General features: G+C 48.8%; 1 protein-coding gene across 3 annotated transcripts in view; it reads left to right on the top strand.

The window, feature by feature from the left end:
* Window positions 1–19,331, top strand: part of FERMT1 (FERM domain containing kindlin 1) — a 290,949-nt gene that overhangs the window by 227,603 nt on the left and 44,015 nt on the right. For 2 of the 3 annotated variants that reach the window (XM_077313253.1, XM_077313246.1), the window contains one exon: window positions 18,580–18,778. In XM_077313253.1, the coding sequence (XP_077169368.1) occupies window positions 18,628–18,778 (151 nt within the window). In that variant the 5' untranslated portion in view covers window positions 18,580–18,627. Of the gene's footprint in view, window positions 1–9,760; window positions 9,894–18,579; window positions 18,779–19,331 lie in introns of those variants that run through there. The other variant, XM_077313238.1, reaches the window with a different exon arrangement.

Raw genomic sequence — 19,331 nt, 5'->3', positions numbered from 1 at the left:
TCTAATCTGGCATGCCGGGTTTGATTCCCCACTCCCCCACATACAGCCAGCTGGGTAACCTTGGTCTTGCCACAGCACTGATAAAGCTGTTCTGACCGAGCAGAGATATCAGGGCTCTCTCAGCCTCACCTCCCTCACAGGGTGTCTGTTGTGGGGAGAGGAAAGGGAAGGCGATTGTAAGCCGCTTTGAGATTCTTTCGGGTAGAGGAAAGCAGCATATAAGAACCAACTCTTCTTCTTCAGTAATATCAAGGCTCCCTCAGCCTCTCCTACCTCACAGGGTGTCTGTTATGGGGAGAGGAAAGGGAAGGCGACTGTAAGCCACTTTGAGACTCCTTTGTGTAGAGAAAAGCAGCATATAAGAACCATGTCTTCTTCTTCCTCAGTAATATCAGGGCTCTCTCAACCTCACCCACCTTACAGGGTGTCTGTTGTGGGGAGAGGAAGGGGAAGGTTAATTTAAGCCACTTTGAGACTCCTTTGGGTAGAGAAAAGCAGCATACAAGAACAAACCCTTCTTCTTCTTCTTCTATGAAGAAACTGCTCAGGACTGTACTGCGGATTCCACATAGAGGAGCATTTAAATAAAACTGAGGGACCGCCTAACTCCCTATGCCCCCCGTTGGGCTCTTTGCTCTGCGGGTTTGAACAGACTGCTGGTCACTGGCCTCAACCAAGGACTGGTGGAATGAGCTCCCGGAAGAGCTAAGGGCTCTGTCAGAGCTGTCTCAGTTCCGCAGGGCCTTTAAGACGACGCTCTTCCACCAGGCGTTTGGTTGAGGCTAGACTTAGGGGCTTTTTGCACGCCTTCAAAATAGCACAATGGTTGCCAATTGAAAACGCTACTGATTTGCTGTTATGCACAACGTCGTCGACAATCTGCCACACACCTGAAACCAATCTGCAAAAAGCGCTTCCTTGTAGCACTTTCAGGGAAATCCCCAAAAGTGGATTCACCCTCCGGAAAGCGATACACTCCTGCAACCAATCTGCAACACTAGCGAAAAAGACCTGTGCGTTAACATTGTTGCGGTTTCTACAAAGTTCCTCCCCCTGGCTCTCTTCTCTGATCTTCCGGCGAAGCGATCACCATTTTTTTTTTCTCCGAGCGAGCGGGGATAAACGCACCAACGAGCCTCTTTCAGTTTAGAGGCTTCCCCGGCTTCAGTCCCTCCCCGTCAGTCACTAAGCACAAAGAACAGAGAAGCCCGTTTGCTGATGTATTTTCCCTTTATTTTTTACACATTCATTCAGCCGAAAATCGGGCCCGTGAGAGGGGGGGGATTTTTTTTTTTCACTCGGAGGGAGCGTGGCAACGATCAAACGACAGCTCAAACACACCAGGCAGCTGGATGGGTCTCTCCGTTGCAACGAATTAACACAGATTCGTTGCAATGGGTCTGTTTTTTTTTTTTTAAACCTTTCTTAAAGGGAAAGGGGCTGTTTGGGAGCATGCTAACGGCTGCCCATTGGCTGCTTGATGGCCAGGGGCGGGACGAGCTCGGCAATAGCGCTTCCTTTCTAGCGATTTCTGCTGAGACTGGAAGCCTGTGGGAAACGCTACAAAACGCAACTGGATTCCACTACAAAGGCAGGTATGCATAACGACGAATTCCACTACTTTAAATGGCGATTTTTCATTCAGTGACCAATTTGCTACAAAGATCCCGGTGCGTAAAGCCCCTTAGGTTGAGGAAGATCTTGAGGCCCCTCTTCCTTCCTTCTCCTCCATCTCTACCTACCCTCTGGAGATGCTAGTTGTAGGGGACTAGTGTGGGTGAAGGCGTATTAGGGTTTGCAGGGCGGTTGTGATACCGTTTTTATGTATGGTTTCTACTGTTATTTCACTGTTGTACACCCCCACACACACAAGTCAGCTGGCTGAGAGTGTGCAGAATCAATAGAATAATAAATACAATACAATAAATAAAACAGCTGGTTCTTTTCCAGGCTTCAAACCCAAACTGGTTTTGGGGTTTCGGTGCTCACCATCAAGGGACTTAGGTACTTAGTTTTGTTTTGTTTTTCTGTACACAGGCTGCCACGGCTGCCTCTGAGGAGGCAAAACTTCGGCGGGGGGGAAGGAGTTGCACCGTTTTTGAGGCAGAAAGAGGAAGGAAGGAAGGAAGGAAGGAAGGAAGGAAGGAAGGAAGGAAGGAAGGAAGGAAGGAAGGAAGGAAGGAAGGAAGGAAGGAAGGAAGGAAGGAAGGAAGGAAGGGGTGGTTGAGGGACAGAAGTGGGGGGGAGGAAGCAAAGTTGGGGGGATGTGATGGCTGCTCTTTCAAATATCTCTTGTTGTGTCTCCACCTGCATATTCTAATAGTGGAGTATAGGTCTGTTTGCAGACCCTTAAATCTTTGGTTCAGGGCCACGCTGGTAGAGGGCTGATAATTGAGCAACCTTTGGGGATTGCAGAAAAATCTGATAATTAGGATGGGGAGAGGAACAGGAGAGTTAAATCTCCTCAAATACAAGAGCATTGTCTGCTCCTACACATCCTCCTCTGCCAGGCCATGGTGGCAACAAAGCTAAGGGGGGGCAAACTGGGGGGGGCATGGTGACGCCGGAATGATCGGAGGGGGGAGCCACTACTCCAGCAACATTGGAGTCAGATGGGAGGGGTTCCTTTGCAATTCTCACCGGGCCCTAGGTGTAAAATATAGTAATCTAATCACAAAAAGCAGAAGATATTAACATCTGTAAATGGCAGGTCATGATGAGCTAGTGAGCGAGGAAACCAATGTCTTTGTTCAAGCCTGGAGGGTCGCATTCAGTCCTTTTGATGAATCCATTCATGCTGGATTTTTGGGGGGTATGGTTTGAAATAACTGCAAAAGATGCAGAAAAGTGCAGTTCTTGGCCCTTGACAGCAACCAATTAACAGCTTTGGCAGTCATCAAGAGTCCGGGTGTGATCCCAGTTGCCTCTTTATCTATGGAAACATATTAGAATCTGATTCTATTTTTTCCTGGCCCAATGATATATACACAGTTACTGACTTCCTTTCCTTTCTGGCTGCTGTTGTTGTTATTATTGGTTCTGGCCATTATTATTATTTCTTTGATTTCATGATTATTGCTGAAAATCACTTACTCATATTAAGGAGGGTGCCTGACCTGGATAGCCCCAAACTAACCTAATCTCATCAGACCTCAGCAGCTAAGGAGGGCTGACATGGAGGCAGGTCATGGCAAACTCCACCCCCCCCCCCAAAAAAAAAAATTATCTTCCCTTGAAAACCTTACGAGGTTGCCCTAAGTCCGCTGTCAGTTGATACCAAAAAAACAAAACAGTCAAGGGGTGTGAAGAAGAGGAAGAAGAAGATTCTTATATGCCGCTTACAAAGCAGCTTACAGTCGCCTTCCCTTTCCTCTCCCCACAACAGACACCCTGTGAGGGAGGTGAGGCTGAGAGAGCCCTGATATTACTGAAGAAGAAGAAGAGTTGGTGCTTATATGCCGCTTTTCTCTACCCGAAGGAGTCTCAAAGCGGCTTACGTTCGCCTTCCCTTTCCTCTCCCCACAGCTGACACCCTGTGAGGGAGATGAGGCTGAGAGAGCCCTGATATTACTGAAGAAGAAGAGTTGGTTCTTATATGCCGCTTTTCTCTGTCCAAAGGAGTCTCAAAGCGGCTTACAGTTGCCTTCTCTTTCCTCTTCCCACAACAGACGCCCAGTGAGGGAGGTGAGGCTGAGAGAGCCCTGATATCACTGAAGAAGAAGAAGAGTTGGTTCTTATATGCCACTTTTCTCTACCCGAAGGAGGCTCAAAGCAGCTTACATTCGCCTTCCCTTTCCTCTCCCCACAACAGACGCCCGGTGAGGCTGAGAGAGCCCTGATATCACTGCTTGGTCAAAACAGCTTTATCAGTGCTGTGGCAAGCCCAAGGTCACCCAGCTGGTTGCATGTGGAGGAGGAGCAGGGAATCAAACCTGGTTCGCCAGATTAGAAGTTGCCACTCCTAATCACTACACCAAGGTGTTCTGGACACCAAATAGGTTAGGTATGACACTGGTTCAGCATTCAATATCCTTATTTTGAGGGGGGAGATTCGAATTTGAGATCCAGGTCTGGGAAATTACTGCATGACCACCTAACAGGACTCAAGGTATACTTTTTGTTTTTGAAAAACACAACGTTGCTCTGAATCAACCCCATCATCTTAGAGGGGAAACTCCACATGGCTGTGATACATTTTCATGCCTTACTAATCTCCCTGAATCATGTGCAGAAATCCCACCCGGCCACAAAGATCTTGGCATTACTCACTGAGGTGGGGAGTTCACATGAGCTGGCTCCATTTTATATCCCACTGGACAGGTTTAGGCATGACAGACTTCAAGGGTATGCAGTGGGCTGTTTCAAAATCTTCCCTCACAAATAATGCCCCGAGGGCTACTATCTCAAGCACAACCTCTGAGCAATCCTGTTGTCGAGTTGCAGTACATCTGTGGGTTGGGACAGGAGCCGAACCAAAATTCCAGTTCGACATGAAGCTAAGTGAGGCAGTTCGGTCACACTAGTTTATAGGCATTTTACACTTTCCAGAAGGTGCGCTGGTGGAACCGAGGGACGTTTTGAGGATCTAGCATCCAATTCATACAGAGCCGGTGTGGTGTAGTGGTTAAGCGTGGCGCTCTCAAAATCTGGAGAACCAGGCTTGATTCCCCACTTCTCCTCCAAAGGCAGCTGGGTGACCTCGAACCAGGCAGTTCTCTCAGAGCTCTTTCGGTCCCATCTACCTCACAGGGTGTCTGCTGTTGGGGGAGGGGGGAGGAAGGACAGGCAATCATGAGCCGCTTTGAGACTCCTTCGGGGAGTAAAAAGTAGGGTATAAAAAACTAGCTCTTCTTGAACCAGTCACAGTTCTCTCAGAGCTCTCTCAGCCCCATCTACCTCACAGGGTTTCTGCTGTGGGGGGAAGGAAGGACAGGCAATCATAATCTACTTGAGACTCCTTTGGGGAGTAAAAAGTAGGGTACAAAAAACTATCTCTTCTTTTCCTACATTACAGAGTTCACAGGCCAGGCCTGGGGTCCCCAACCTGTGTAGCAGTGCACAGGTAGGGTTGCCAACCTCCAGGTGTAGCCTGGAAGTCTCCCCAAAGGACCACCCCTCTCCAGGCGACAGAGATCAGTTTCCCTGGGGGGAAAGTCTTCTGTGGAAGGTGGGCTGCGTGGCAATATATCCTAGCGAGGTCACACACACTCCCAAATCCCACTCTCCCTGGGCTCTACCATCCAATCTCCAGGTGTCTTCCAACCTGGAGCTGTCAGTGCTAGCACACGTGGCTTGCTGGTTCTTCCGAGTCCCTGCATGTTTGGGATCTGCCTCACTGGAAAAGACAATAAGGCTAGGAAGCGTTGAAGGCAGTAGGAAGAGGAAGGCCCACCCAGAAATGGATGGACCACAGTGGGAGTATGCAAGACCTACAGTGTGCCTGGTGGAACAGGATTTGAAGAGCATCCTGCAGGGGGCCCTGGAGGAGATGCATCTTTTAGCACTGTTAGACCAGGAACTTCCTGATAGTTTTAAATACTTTCCTTCAGTGTCCTGATTGGCTCCTTGGCAACTTCCTGCTCCTTTGAATATACTTCCAGCTTGGTGTAGTGGTTAGGAGTGCGGACTGGCGAGCTGGGCTTGATTCCCCGCTCCTCCTCCACGTGCAGGCAGCTGGGTGATCTTGGGCTAGTCACAGCACTGATAAAGCTGTTCTGACTAAGCAGTAATATCAGGGCTCTCTCAGCCTCACCTCCCTCATAGGATGTCTGTGTAGGGAGAGGAAAGGGAAGGCGATGGTAAGCTGCTTTGAGACATGATGCCTGCTGGGTGACCGAGGGCCAATTGGATGACCTAGGACCAGTCTCAGTTCTCTCAGAGCTCTCTCATCTCATCTACCTTACAGGGTACCTGTTGTGGAGAGACAAAGGGAAAGTTCTTTGTAAGCCCCTTTAGGACTCTTTCCGGTAGTAAAAAGTGACTATTTTTAAAAAGCTCTCCCTCCCCCCACACCCCACCCACACACACACTATGTTTGGTTGGGGTGGGCTATCTGGCCTTTTTCAAATGATTATTTGTAGGTGGTGCAAAAAGTGAGCAAGGTCAGGGAACGTGAGCCTGGCATGTTTTTAAAAAGGTATTGTGGTTAGGGCCTAAGAGATATCAAGTTTGGCCACACTCATAGGTCTTCCCAGGTCTTCCCATGGATTTCTCTTCTGCTAACCAAGGGAGGTTCTGTCATTCCTACTCTTGTGCAGTCATTCCAGTACATTCTGCTGTCGTGCAGTCGTTCCAGATGGATGGCGTGCAAGTCTCTTAACAGCAAAACAAAAAAGCAGTCCAGTGGCACTTCAAAGACTCACACCATTTTTATTCAGCACCAATTTTTGTGAGTCATGTGCGTTTGTAAAGCCAGCGTATTTACACGCAAGGCAGCCAACTACAGTAAAGGGGAGAAAGATGTTCCGAAGAGAACAGAAGCTGAACTTCTTTCATCATGTTCTAATTTTCATCTTGTTTTGACTCCCATCGGAAGAAGTTTTGCTGTGACTCACAAACACAAAGACAAAGGCTCCATGGGACTTCTGTTTTATTTGGCTGCCATAGGCTGGAGCTGTATACACTCCCCCCACACACACACAAACACCTTTCTGTTGTTTGCCGTGTCTAATATGAAGTCATCAGCCTCATGGATATACACATCATGTATCAGATGTACATCTGCAAAATTTTCTGATGCAATACATTTTGTTAGTCTCTAAAATTGCTTTTACCTGTTTGAGCTCTGCGCTAAAAACACCACACCTGCTGCTAATTTCGTGTGTGACATTTAGCCACAAAAGAACATGTTTAAATGAGAAAAATAATTTACACTTTCTTTTTCTTCTGTGGCCATATGTTTGCAGATATGCCTGCCAATCAAGAGCAACGCTTCATGCCTTTTTTGCCAGTGGGGTGTTCTGGTCGACATGTTGAACTAAGATGACGGAGATCTGGGTTCGAATCCCCAGCTGCCATGAAATTTCCTGGTTTAGATTCATGCTCTCTCAATGTAACCTCCCTCACAGGGCTGTTGTGAAGAGAAAATGAAGGAGGGTCAATGCCAAGTAATAACTTTGAGCATCTCAGAAGGAGGGCGGGATATGTTAAATCCAGAAGTGAGCTATGATCCGTAACAAATTTTATGCCACAATAAAGCAGGTGTATGACTGTGAAAGTTGGACCATAAGGAAGGCTGAGCGTCACAGAATTGAGGCTTTTGAACTCTGGTGCTGGAGAAGACTCTTGCGAGTCCCTTGGACTGCAAGGCGAACAAACCGGTCAGTCCTAGAGGAGACTGCTCTTTAGAAGGCCAGATCCTGAAGATGAAACTCAAATACTTTGGCCACCTCATGAGAAGGAAGGAGTCCCTGGAGAAGAGCCTAATGCTGGGAGTGATTGAGGGCAAAAGAAGAAGGGGACGACAGAGAATGAGCTGGCTGGCTGGAGTCACTGAAGCCGTTGGTGCAAATTTAAATGGACTCCGGGGAATGGTAGAAGACAGGAAGGCCTGGAGGATCATTGTCCATGGGATCGCAATGGGTTGGACACGACTTCGCACCTAACAACAACAACAAAAGCAGGTGAAACTGCACAGACTGTATTGGTTTAGCTATAACCAACTAACCAGGCTGCCCTTTTTGAATCTGTTCTTTATCTTGTGTTCTTGGCATTTTATGGAGAAAGGATAAAGATCTATAGTCGCCTTTCTTGACAATCTGACAAGAAAGCACTGTGTACTTTTAAATAACATTGCATGCATCTGATGAAGTGGGCTTTCATCTAGATACACCTGTGCCCCCGCAAACATCAAACACCAGCTTGGGGTAGTTGTTACAAGCAGAGGCTTCTAATCTGCAAGCCAGGTTTGATTCCCCCGCTACTCCACATGCAGCCAGCTGGGTGACCTTGATCTAGTCACAGTCTTGTTAAAGCTGTTCTTGCAGAGTTCTCCCAGAGCTCTCTCTCTCTCTCTCTCTGCCACACCTACCTCACAAGTTGTATGGAGTGGAGAGAGGAAAGGGCAGTTATTGGAAACCACTTTGAGATTCCTTTCGGCTGTGAAAAGCCGGGCATAAAGGCTACCTCTTCTTGTACAACTCCTTTGACCAAATCTCAATCTGCCTCGGTCCTTTTCACAGACAGCTGATGGAACTAAGCTCTCTTGCTCCCTGGAAGTGTTAGGGGAGAGATCTCAGCCCCACTTGCCTCACAGGGTGTCTGTTGTGGGGAAAGGAAGGGAAAGGTGTTTGTAAGCTACTTCAGGACTCCTTCAGGTCATGAAAAGCAGGGTGTACAAAACCAGGCCTTCTTGTTCGCCCAGCCTGTTAAATCCGTGGGTTCAGGTCTGGACACGGACCCTGGAAGTGATTTGAGCTCTGTATTGTGACCCCAGCATGTTCCAAGAATAAACTAGACTGAATCCAAGCCCCCACCCCCGAAAACCCCAATTTACATACATTAGTAAACAATTAATCTTTCCCATCCCTGCTCACTATTGGTCAGTTTCAATTTAAACCGACTGGATCCAGCAGAGGGGGTCTAGCCACGCATGCGCCAATTACAGTGTAAACTACAATCTTTAAACTTGGTCCTTGGCAGGTCTACTGACACAACCTACCTTCTTCAAGAGCCAGCCACTGTGGCTCTGCGGATGTCCATGGACTACAATTCCCATGAGCCCCTGCTAGCATACTGCTGGCAGAGCCTCATGGAAATTGTAGCCCATGGATATTGGGAGAGCCACAGTTTGGCCACCCCTGGCTGTAGTGGTTAAGAGCAGCAGTCTCTAAACTAGAGAGATGGGTTTGATTCCCCACTCCTCCACATGCAGTCAGCCAACTGAGCTGGAGCTAGTCTCAGTTCTCTCAGAGCTCTCTCAGCCCCACCTGTTTCACAAGGTTATGTTATGTGGAGAGGAAGGGAAGGTGATCCTAAGCTGCTTTGAGACTCATGAGGCCAGCTGGGTGACCTTGAGCCGTTAAAGTTCTTCCTGAAGTCTCTCAGCCACTTTGAGACTCAGGAGGCCTGCTGGGTGACCTTGAGCCAGTCACAGTTCTCTCTGAGCTCTCTCAGCTCCACCTGTTTCACAGGGTGTCTGCTATGGGGAGAGGGAGGGACGGGAATCCTAAGCCGCTTTGAGACTCATGAGGCTAGCTGGGTGACCTTGAGCCATCACAGTTCTCCCTGAGCTCTCGCAGCCTCACGTTCTTCTCAGGGTGTCAGTTTTGGGCAGGAGAAGGGAAGGAGATTGCACGCTGCTTTGACACTCATGAAACCAGCTGGGCAACCGTCACTACAGCTCTCTCCCAAGCTTTCTCAGTCTCACCTCCCTCACAGGCTGTCTGTTGTGGGGCGCAGAAGGCAATCCTAGGACACTTCTAGCCTCCTCGGGGTAGTAAAAAGCAGATAGCAAAACCCCAGCTCTTCATCTTTTTTCTTCTCAGCCCAGCCTACCTCTCCGGGTTGTCGTGCAAATACAAACCAGAGGCTAGAGAAGGATGCTGCGTGCCTGTCTGCGGGGAAAAGCCGGGGAATGGCTCTCGAAACGACCGCAGCCTTTCCCCGGTGGCGTCGCGGCGCCTTGCCCGCTCCCTCCCCTTCCCTCCTCGGGCTCTCGGGGCGGCGCAGGGCAGGCTTGTCGGGACGGGCCCGCCTGCTGGGGCCAGACGGGGAGGGGCGGCGCGCACTGCCTGCCGCGGGGGCCTCTTGCCGGGCCAGCGTGCGGCGCTGGGAAGGTGGGGCGGCGGCGAGCGGCCCAGGAGGCGCCGCCTTGCTCCGGGCAGGAAGCAGCTCCCCTCGTCGACCCGGACAGGCAGGCGGGCAGGCGGCGGCGCCCTGCTGCGGAGGAGCAAGTGAGTGGCCAGAGGGGGCGATGCGGCCGTCGGGGCTGGGGAGGCGTCCTGGCGGAGGGCAGGTCGAGGCGCGGGGGGCGCAGGCATGAAGCCACCAAGAGGAGCCGCGGGAAGCCGCGGGAAGCGCCGCGGACGCTGCGTGGGAAGGATCGCTTGGAAATGAAAAAGGGAGGCTGCCCCGCACCTTCATTCAACCCCTGCTCCTTGCCCGCCTGCCCCTGCAGCGGCCACTTGCAAGGGGCCGGAGCTGGAGGGCTGCTTGCTGGGGTGGCTCCAGCCGCTTTCTTGTGGGGACGGCTGCAGGACGCACCTGGGGAGCCCCAGAGCAGCTGTCCCGTGAGGTTGGCCCGGCCTTCTCCGGCGTAGAATCATAGGCTCATAGAATAATAAGAGTTGGAAGGGACCTCATGGGTAAGGTGAGCAGATTGTCCCACTTTTGGAGGGACATCTGGGGGCACCTGGCAATTTTTACTTACGTTGAGTTTTAAATATATATATATATATTACAAGACTGTTTTTGCATTCTAGGCGTTTTATGAAACTTTTTGTTGCTCCATATAGACCAAATTTTTAATCAAGAACCGTCAATGGTGCCCCTCTTTACCAATTTTGAAATCTGGTCACCTTACTCATGGGTCATCTAGTCCAAGGGTAGTCAACCTGTGGTCCTCCAGATGTTCATGGACTACAATCCCCAGGAGCCCCTGCCAGCAGATGCTGGCAGGGGCTCATGGGAATTGTAGTCCATGAACATCTGGAGGACCACAGGTTGACTACCCCTGTCCAACCCCCCAACCCCCCGCTCTATGCAGGACACTCACCTTCCTGTCATGCCCTCCTTTGCCCTCCCACCAGCATCCAGAGTGAGTGGGCATTTTCTCATGCAGGGAACATTGCGCTCAGCGCTCCCGCCTGAAACCCGAAAAAGCTCAACAGTTGGCCTTTCTCCAGGATCCCCTTGCTGGCTTTTGGCTCCCCAGAACTGGACTTTAAGGAGGAATGAGGCGAACACAGAATCGCTGTGTCGGGGTTCCCTCTGAGTCCGTTCTGGGGGGGGGGGGTGTTGAAAAACACCCTTCCCAAACTTAAAACCCTGTAGACAGAAGCGGCAAGGCCGTCATTGCCCATTTTGATTGGCTACCAGCCACCCCCCCCCCCCAAAAAAAAAATCCCGACCTATCAGCTCTCAGGGTGGCCATGGGAGTTGTGGACGTTATGGGTGTAGCAGTTAAAGGAGATGGCCTGTGATCAGGAGAGCCAGGTTTGATTCCCCAGTATTCCATGTGCAGCCAGTGTCAGCTGGGTGACCTTGGGCCTGTCGCAGCCCTGATAGTGCTGTTCTCACAGAGCAGTCTGGTCAGAGCTCTCGCAGCCCCACCTGCCTCTCAAGGTGTCTGGTGTGGGGAGAGGAGGGGTAGGTATTTGCAATCTGCTTTGAGCCTCCTTTGGGTAGTGAAAATCGGGGTATAAAAATCAGCTGTTGTTTTGGGGGTGGGGGAGAAGGGCAAGCCTGTGATGATGAATCATGGATCCAGCACTTAGGCTGCCCATAGCTCCTCCCCTGGGCACTGAGGGTGGGTGTGTGCATTGATCCTGTTGAGAGAGGGGTAGGAAGCTGTCCATGTGCTTTTTGAGGTTTGGGTGGGGCAAATGGATTGTCTTTTTATGAGCCGGACATCATGATGGGTTTGTTCTGCCACTGCTGGGCGGGGCAGGCAGTGTGCTTCTGTGCTGTTGGCGTGTGTGTAGTCACACAGATAGGCCTTGCTAAGGTGTTGATGTGTCTGTCCGGTCTCTTCTCTGTTGTAGTTCTGAGATGTGTCATTTCAGTAGGTCTCCAGTTTCCCCCTGGAGGCTGGCATCCCTTGAGACTCCGAGTGTGCTGCAAGATTTCCTTGGCAGTAACAGGCATCCCCTCCTCTCCAGGGGAACTGAAGTGGTCTCTCTCTGGTGTGGTGTTCAGTGGGCCTCCAGGTTCCAGCTGGAGGCTGGCATCCCATCTGGCTCCTAGTGTGCTGTGAGATTCTTCCCCACACACACAGACTTTGCAAGTAGTAGGCATCCCCTCCTCTCCAGGGGAACTCAGTGTGATTTCAGTGTGTCTCCAGTTCTCACCTGGAGGCTGGCACCCAAGTATTCCTGGGGTGTGAAGCCACAGGTTTCTTCTGCAGCTCCAGCATGCATCTCTTTTCTCCAGGGGAGGTGATGAGAACTGCTCTGTGTGAAGATGAGCTAGAATACTTGTTTATTCCCATCATCTCCTGCCTGGAGGCTGGCACCTGCATGCTAGTCCTGGGTATGTGCAGGAAAATTCCCTTCCTGCTTTGTTAAAGTTCACGTTTCCATCTTCTCCGTGGCTTTCAGGAGGGGGGGAGTGAAGTTAGAGGCTCCAAACGTTCCGTGTCGCTTGAGGGACCCTCTTTTCTGATGACCCCCCCCCCAAGTCTCGAAAAAATTGGACCAGGTGGTCAACTCAAGGGGCATCCAGAGTGGATGCTTCAATCCAGTCTCATTGTATCCAATGGAGCAAGACTGGAACAGAGAATCTTTCCCCCATCATCTTAAACTGGTTGTTTGAAAGCAGTTGTTTGAATAACATGATAATGTTGTAAGAGTTAAATGACTAGTTGCAAATCCCACAGGCACTCTGCTCTCCTTATATAGTCTTTGATTACATCCTCAGCCATACAGACCTATTGTTCATATTTTCACGTTTCATTCCATGAGTGCATTGACGCTCTAACTTCATTTTTAGGATATTTACTTACCTTTCGAGCCTCTTGTGGCGCAGAGTGGTAAGGCAGCAGATATGCAGTCTGGAAGCTCTGTCCATGAGGCTGGGAGTTCGAGCCCAGCACTCGGCTCAAGGTTGACTCAGCCTTCCATCCTTCCGAGGTCGGTAAAATGAGTACCCAGCTTGCTGGGGGGTAAACGGTAATGACTGGGGAAGGCACTGGCAAACCACCCCGTATTGAGTCTGCCATGAAAACACTAGAGGGCATCACCCCAAGGGTCAGACATGACCCGGTGCTTGCACAGGGGATACCTTTACCTTTACATTTACTTACCTTTCACTCCCGCTGTGTCTTAGCGTTTGCAGAGAAGTGGTATTTTTCTTATGTATTGTGGGTGGGTGGGTGGGGGTGGCTCACTCACTGAATGTTATGGGTTTTCTTCATATCCCTGGCATTCTCTCTCTTCTGAATAATTTCTTGAAGTATATTGTAAGCCTGCGTCTGAGACATCTTTCTGCCAAAATATGCACTAGAAAGGTGAAAGGACCCTGAAATTGAAAGGATGGGGTAGCCTCCGGCTCTCTTTTTGGCATGCCAGTCCATATACCTGGCACCAACCACACTCAAAATTGCCCCTGAGATTCTGTGAAGGTCTTTGTTGGTGGTGGGTGACCATGTTCCCAATTTTTCTAGAGCGTCTTAGCATTTTTAAAGGTTTGTCTTTACAGCCCAGGATATTGGAGACCAAACGATCATGTTAGGCTTATTGGTAAATTTAGAATATTCTGATGAAAAAAAAAAAAGATTCTGCCTTTAGATTCCTTAGCCTTATGCCCAAAATGGGAGTCCTGAGTAATATCATCTGCCCTGATTTAATGATTTCCGTCAGGTAACCCCATTCAAGGAGTGAAAAGCCGTAGAATTCCACTTCCTTGGTGCTGGTTAATTATTTTACCTGTTCTTCCAACTCTCGGTAGTATCTTTTCTCTCTAGCTGCCTCACTTAACCCTTCTTTCCGATACTCCACCCAAACAATCCTATCCGCCACTATTACCTTTCTTTGCTGCACAAAACCAAAATCTGGGTTTTGCAATCGTCCATCTATATTCTTAAAATGGGGTTCATGAGGCACATCCAGACATATCTTCCTACGAAGCAGTAAGAAGGAAACCTGGGACTCTCAAACGCAGCAGGATTCTTTGAGTTTGTTTTGGTTTGCTCCGTTTGAACAAGTAAATCAAGTGAAGAAGTACTCACACCAAGAATGGTACCTGTTGCTTGGTCCATCAAGGAATGAGATGATCTCCAAACTTTCGTACCACCAGGCACACTTGGCAGGACAACTACTTGAGTTGATAACTCTCCTCCAAAGACTGAGTGGCTTCTTGTCCAATTAAGTATATTAGGATTTGGGTGGTAGACCTCCTACCCAATGAGGATTAAAGCCAAGGTGTTTTGCAAGCAATTCCGACATATTGTCAATCTTGGCCTCGATAAGATTTATTCTTTCAAATAAGACATCCACTGTTTTGACAGTCAGATGTGAAAGTTCATGAAGGATGTTTTCAGAGGCTCTGTATTTCTGGGTTTTTTTGATGGTACTCTTGTATATTTAATGCCCGTTCTGAGCCGTTCGGTCTTTTGCCCTGTCCCAGCGGATACTGGTTCTGATTGAAAAGAGAAACTAAAGGAGGACAACCTTGAGAAGAAGGGAGAGAGGAAAGTTGGGTGCTGGGGAGGCCTCCCTCTTTGCAATTCAGTCACGTCCCCCACGGATCAAACTGGGGCTCTCCGGATGTCAGTGGACTACAATAGCCATGAGCCCCTGCCACTACACTGGCAGGGCCTCATGGTGATTAGTCCATTGACAGCTGGGGAGCCATAGTTTGGACACCCCTGCCATACGGTGTCAAGGCAAAGAGGCAGTTTAGCCATTGCTTGCTTTGGAGGATCAGCTGGGGCTTGCTTTGAGGGGCGGGTCTCCCAGCCAAGTCCCCACCAGGACTGACCCTGCAAAGCTTTCAAGATCTTGTCAAGTTCTGGCTAGTCTGGCCGATCAGTTCCAAAGGAGAGACCTGTGGTTTCAGAGTTAGCATTAGTTCAGTGGGGAACCAAATAAAGTTCTTTTAAATAGGAAATTAAATCTTTCCCTGAAATATTCTCTTGGAGAAATATTTAGAATCATAGAGTTGGGAGGAGCCATGCAGGGCATATTGTCCAACCCCCTACTCAATGCAGGATCAGCCTAAAGCAGGGGTAGTCAAACTGTAGTCCATGGACTACAATTCCCATGAGCCCCTGCCAGCAAATGCCTAATAAATACACCTGGGAATGCTGCATGGCTGTTTTAGGGCACTGGTATACATCTGGTATACACCTGCCTGGCCTAAAACATGCAGGATAAGTATCTGTCCAGCTGCTGCTTGAGAGTAGCTCACCACTTCCTTAGGCAGCCTATTTCTTCATTGGTCCTATAGCCAGGAGGTCCTAAGATTTGCTACTACTGGCTCTCTCATGATCACCTTGGTATTCCTTGGAGGTCACCCTCCCAAGTGGTAAGTGGGATGCTAGAATAACCAGCGTGTGAAGGGAATGACAGGCCAAAAAAGCTTTGTTTGCTTGGTTTAATGAGACCAAAGGACTTCTTTGAGATACTTCTTTTATTTATATTATATTATATTTAAACTTTTATTCCACCCTATCTCGACAGACTCAGGGCAGGTCACAACATCGGTAAAATTGCATCAATAAAATTCTAAAAAGATAACAGATATAAATCTAATTCATCATTTAAATTAAGATTTGAAACACTGTAAAATTACAATACTAATATTGCCCATAGCAATCTGTCTGTCATGTGGGATGGTAGGAGAAAGGGGGGGGGTCATAACAGCATAACCCTCAGCTTGGCAGAAAAACGCCAGAGAGGTGTACAGCTGTCAATCATCGAAATATAAACTTTGTGCAAATACCAGTGCCCTAAAATCAGTGCCCTAAAACAACTATGTAGCATTCCCAGATGTATTTATTTCTTACTTTGGGACTGTGTGGGCTGCATTCTAAAAGAAAACCTAATACAACATGTCAATTATCGGTGCTGTGCAGTTGTATAACAAAGTTTGAGTCCAATGGCACTTTTAAGACCAACAAGGTGTTTTTCAAGGTGTGCATTTTAATGTGCATGCACATTTCTCCAGACAATAAAATGGAAGTCACTGGACTACATACATAAGGGGGGAGTAAATTAGCAGTAAAACAGTAAACAGCATCATGAAAATATCCAACAAATATGCAATATGATTAACTTGTTTAGCCAATTCAAGAGCTTTGCTCTAACAACAAGCTGAGCTTGTAGGGTTATCAGGCTACCAGTCCTTTGGGTTCTACTCCAGTTCAAAAACTTAGTAGAGGGAATAAAAATGTCAAGATTAGTGATTACTGGCAGCATTCCCAGTTGTAGAGCAGAATAATTAAAAGAGACCTGTTATTAGCCCCGACCATCTCCACCCAATTATAGAGCCATTCCCTCAAGTAACAGCCCATGCTGAGTTAGGTTTCCTGTCCTTAGACCAGACAGGTGGCATCACAAGCCAAGTATCTGGAGATGTACTATTGTAAGAAGCAAGCCAAGGAGTATTCTTTGAGCCCCTCTTCATTACTGAGTGTGAATGTTCTGTTTTCAGCATGTATGGAAAGGGAATTGGGTGGTTTATGTGGAGTAGTGCCTTTTACACAGCAGGAGGGAAGTTGTAGTAGGTGAGGCTTGCAGCCCACCCAAGGACTTTGACATCCAAGCATCAAAGTCTGTTGACAAAACTTGTGCTTGGTGCAAAAAGATCTCAATTTCGTGCATTTGATTCCATCTCTGCAGTGCATTCCAGGTTCGCAGTGTTATACTTTTTACAAATTGCATGCTGGGAAATTCATCGTACATTTTCCCCGTAAACCCAGTCGTTTTCCGCTCAAGTTGATCCTCGGTACTCTTGAACTGGTGACACATTTGCACATTAAAATGAGATTTGACGCACGTATGCTACATTTGCGTCTGCACGGTTATTAGCAGAAATTGTTCCTCGTGGCACTAGGCAGCCGGCAAGTAGATACACGCTCAGGACGTTACTGGATTGCTGGTAAGGTCGTGTCAGTGTCAAAGTCAGGGTCATGGTATGCATTATTTAAAGGGGTTCTTTTACAAAAGCAACTGTGCAAGAGCCTTACGGAAAAGCACAGCCTTGCTAAATGTTCTATCTGTCATACTTGTAGAGGGCCCCAATTGGACCTGCCGTCTTGGGACAGTTCACATCATCATCATCCAGTTTGGTGTTGTGGTTAGGAGTACAGACTTCTAATCTGGCATGCCGGGTTTGATTCTGCACTCTCCCACATGTAGCCAGCTGGGTGACCTTGGGCTCACCACAGCACTGATAAAGCTGTTCTGACCAAGAAGTGATATCAGGGCTCTCTCAGCCTCACCCACCTCACAGGGTGTCTGTTGTGGGGAGAGGAAAGGGAAGGCAACTGTAAGCCGCTTTGAGACTCCATTGGTTAGAGAAAAGCGGCATATAAGAACCAACTTTTCTTCTTCTTCTTCTTCTTCTTCTTCTTCTTCTTCTTCTTCTTCTTCTTCTTCTTCTTCTAATAATAATAATAATAATAATAATAATAATAATAATAAATATCCAGTACATTATAAAACATTTAAAAGCATTAACAGGTAAAAATGACCAAGCAGTTGGTGATAGCTTCGCTGATCTCCTTTCGGGATAGACAATATGAGTTGTCTGATTTGCAACAGGGAAAGCCCTTTATGTTGGCATACTTACTTGTCCAAACAGGCCTCAGTCATAGGCCTGGCGGAAGAGCTCCGTCTTACAAAACTGTGACGGTTCCGTTAAGGCCCTGATGTTCTGGGGAAGCTCCTTCCGCCAGGCTGAAGAGGCCCTGGCCCTGGCTCTGGTTCAGGCCAGTTGGACTTCTTTAGGGTCAGGGATTACCATACAATTTGCAGCACTGAATGCAGTGCCCTCCCAGGGGCGTATTCTAGATGCTGCTTCCTTATATGCTTGAGTGGAAGCAGTTTCCCATCGTTGTTTAAGACACACTAGAGACGAGATCAAAGAACTGCAGGCTAAAGAGCTATGTTTTTTGCTTCCAAAGCTTCTATTTAGCCAAAGTTTTTTTTTCTTTTCACAAGGCAAGATGTGGAGGCACTACAACTGAATCATGCCTCCTGAATTTTCTCTTAATGCTTACAGACAACCTTGCTGCTTGAGGAACGCCTTGGCTCCCCCCAATTCTAGCTCATCTCTAGGCGACAGAGATCAGCTCCCCTAGAGGAAAGGGCTGCTTTGGAGGATGGACTCCATAGCATTCTCCTCCACTGAGGTCCACCCCAGATCCTGCCCACTCCCAGCTCCACCCCCAAAGTCTCCAGGTATTTCCCAACCCAGAGCTGGCCACCCTATTGCTGCCTATGACTTCATCATGCCAAGTATCATGTCCCCCTTTCCCATGTCCCCCTTTTTTATACCCCACTTTTGACTGCCCGAAGGAGTCTCAAAGCAGAGTACAATCTCCTTCCCTCCCTTTCCCCACAACAGAGACCCTGTGAGGGAGGTGGGGCCAAGAGAGCTCTGAGAGGACTGCTAGGTCAGAACAGGGCTATCAGGACAGTGACTAGCCCCAGGTCCCCCAGCTGGCTGCACGTGGAGGAGCAGGGAATCAAGCCCAGCACTCCAGATTAGAAGCTGCCACTCCTAACCACTACACCACACTACCTCACTGTTACCTGACTGTTTACCTTTGGAATTTTTTTCCCTCATGGACTGACAAGACCATATGTTGTTCTTTTTACTTGGTAGGCCTCCGGGCGACCTCATCTAACACCACCACACTAGGGTTGTACCCAAGTATCTGGCATACGACAACGATGTTATGTTGCTTTTGAACAGATCTTGGCTGTCCTGCCTTTTTGAGCCCGTGGGGTTGTTCGTAACGCCATGATTTCATCCAGCGAATTTGGTCCCAATTCCTGGGAGCTCCTCGTCACTATTGACCACCCGTATGAAGGAGAGCAGAAGGAGTACACGCTCCGCATCTCGGGGGATCTCCATGTTGGCGGCGTGATGCTCAAGCTGGTAGAACAGATCAGTAAGTACATGTGTAATTTTGTTTTATCGTTTCATGGATTTTCTCCCCACTGAATAACTCGAGCGGCTTATGCCATTCTCCTCTCCTCCATTTTATTCTTACATCAACAAGTTTGCGAGGTAGGCAAGGAGGAGCGTTTGTGACTGGCCCAAGATCTCCCAGCAAGCTTCTGTGGCAGGGTGGAAATTCTGAGTCTCCCAGATCCTTGTTTGATGCTCGAGCACAGGGATTCCCAACCAGGGATCTGTGGACCCCCATAGAATCTCTGGAGGTGGTCTGCAGCTTTCAGCTCCTGCCTTAATAGACTTGGCCACAAGCTGGGGAACTGGCTGCTTCTATTGCTTCCCTTCCCCCCCCCCCATCCCCGAGCAAGTTCTTGCATAGTTTCTGTGTCTGTGAGTGGGCGGAGCCTGCATACCTATTCCCGCCCTAAACCACCTCCTGTCTGTCCCTCCCACAGTTCTCCTCAAGTCGGCCTGATAATGCGCCCGATGATGTCACTTCCGGTGGCAGGTCACTTCCGGGGCGTGTGGCAGGGAGGCGTGGCCAGTCG

Source organism: Paroedura picta, chromosome 1 (genome assembly GCF_049243985.1).
Source record: "Paroedura picta isolate Pp20150507F chromosome 1, Ppicta_v3.0, whole genome shotgun sequence".
NCBI lineage: Eukaryota > Metazoa > Chordata > Lepidosauria > Squamata > Gekkonidae > Paroedura > Paroedura picta.
Note: the sequence above shows the minus strand (reverse complement) of the source record. Positions and strands in the feature narration are given on the sequence as shown.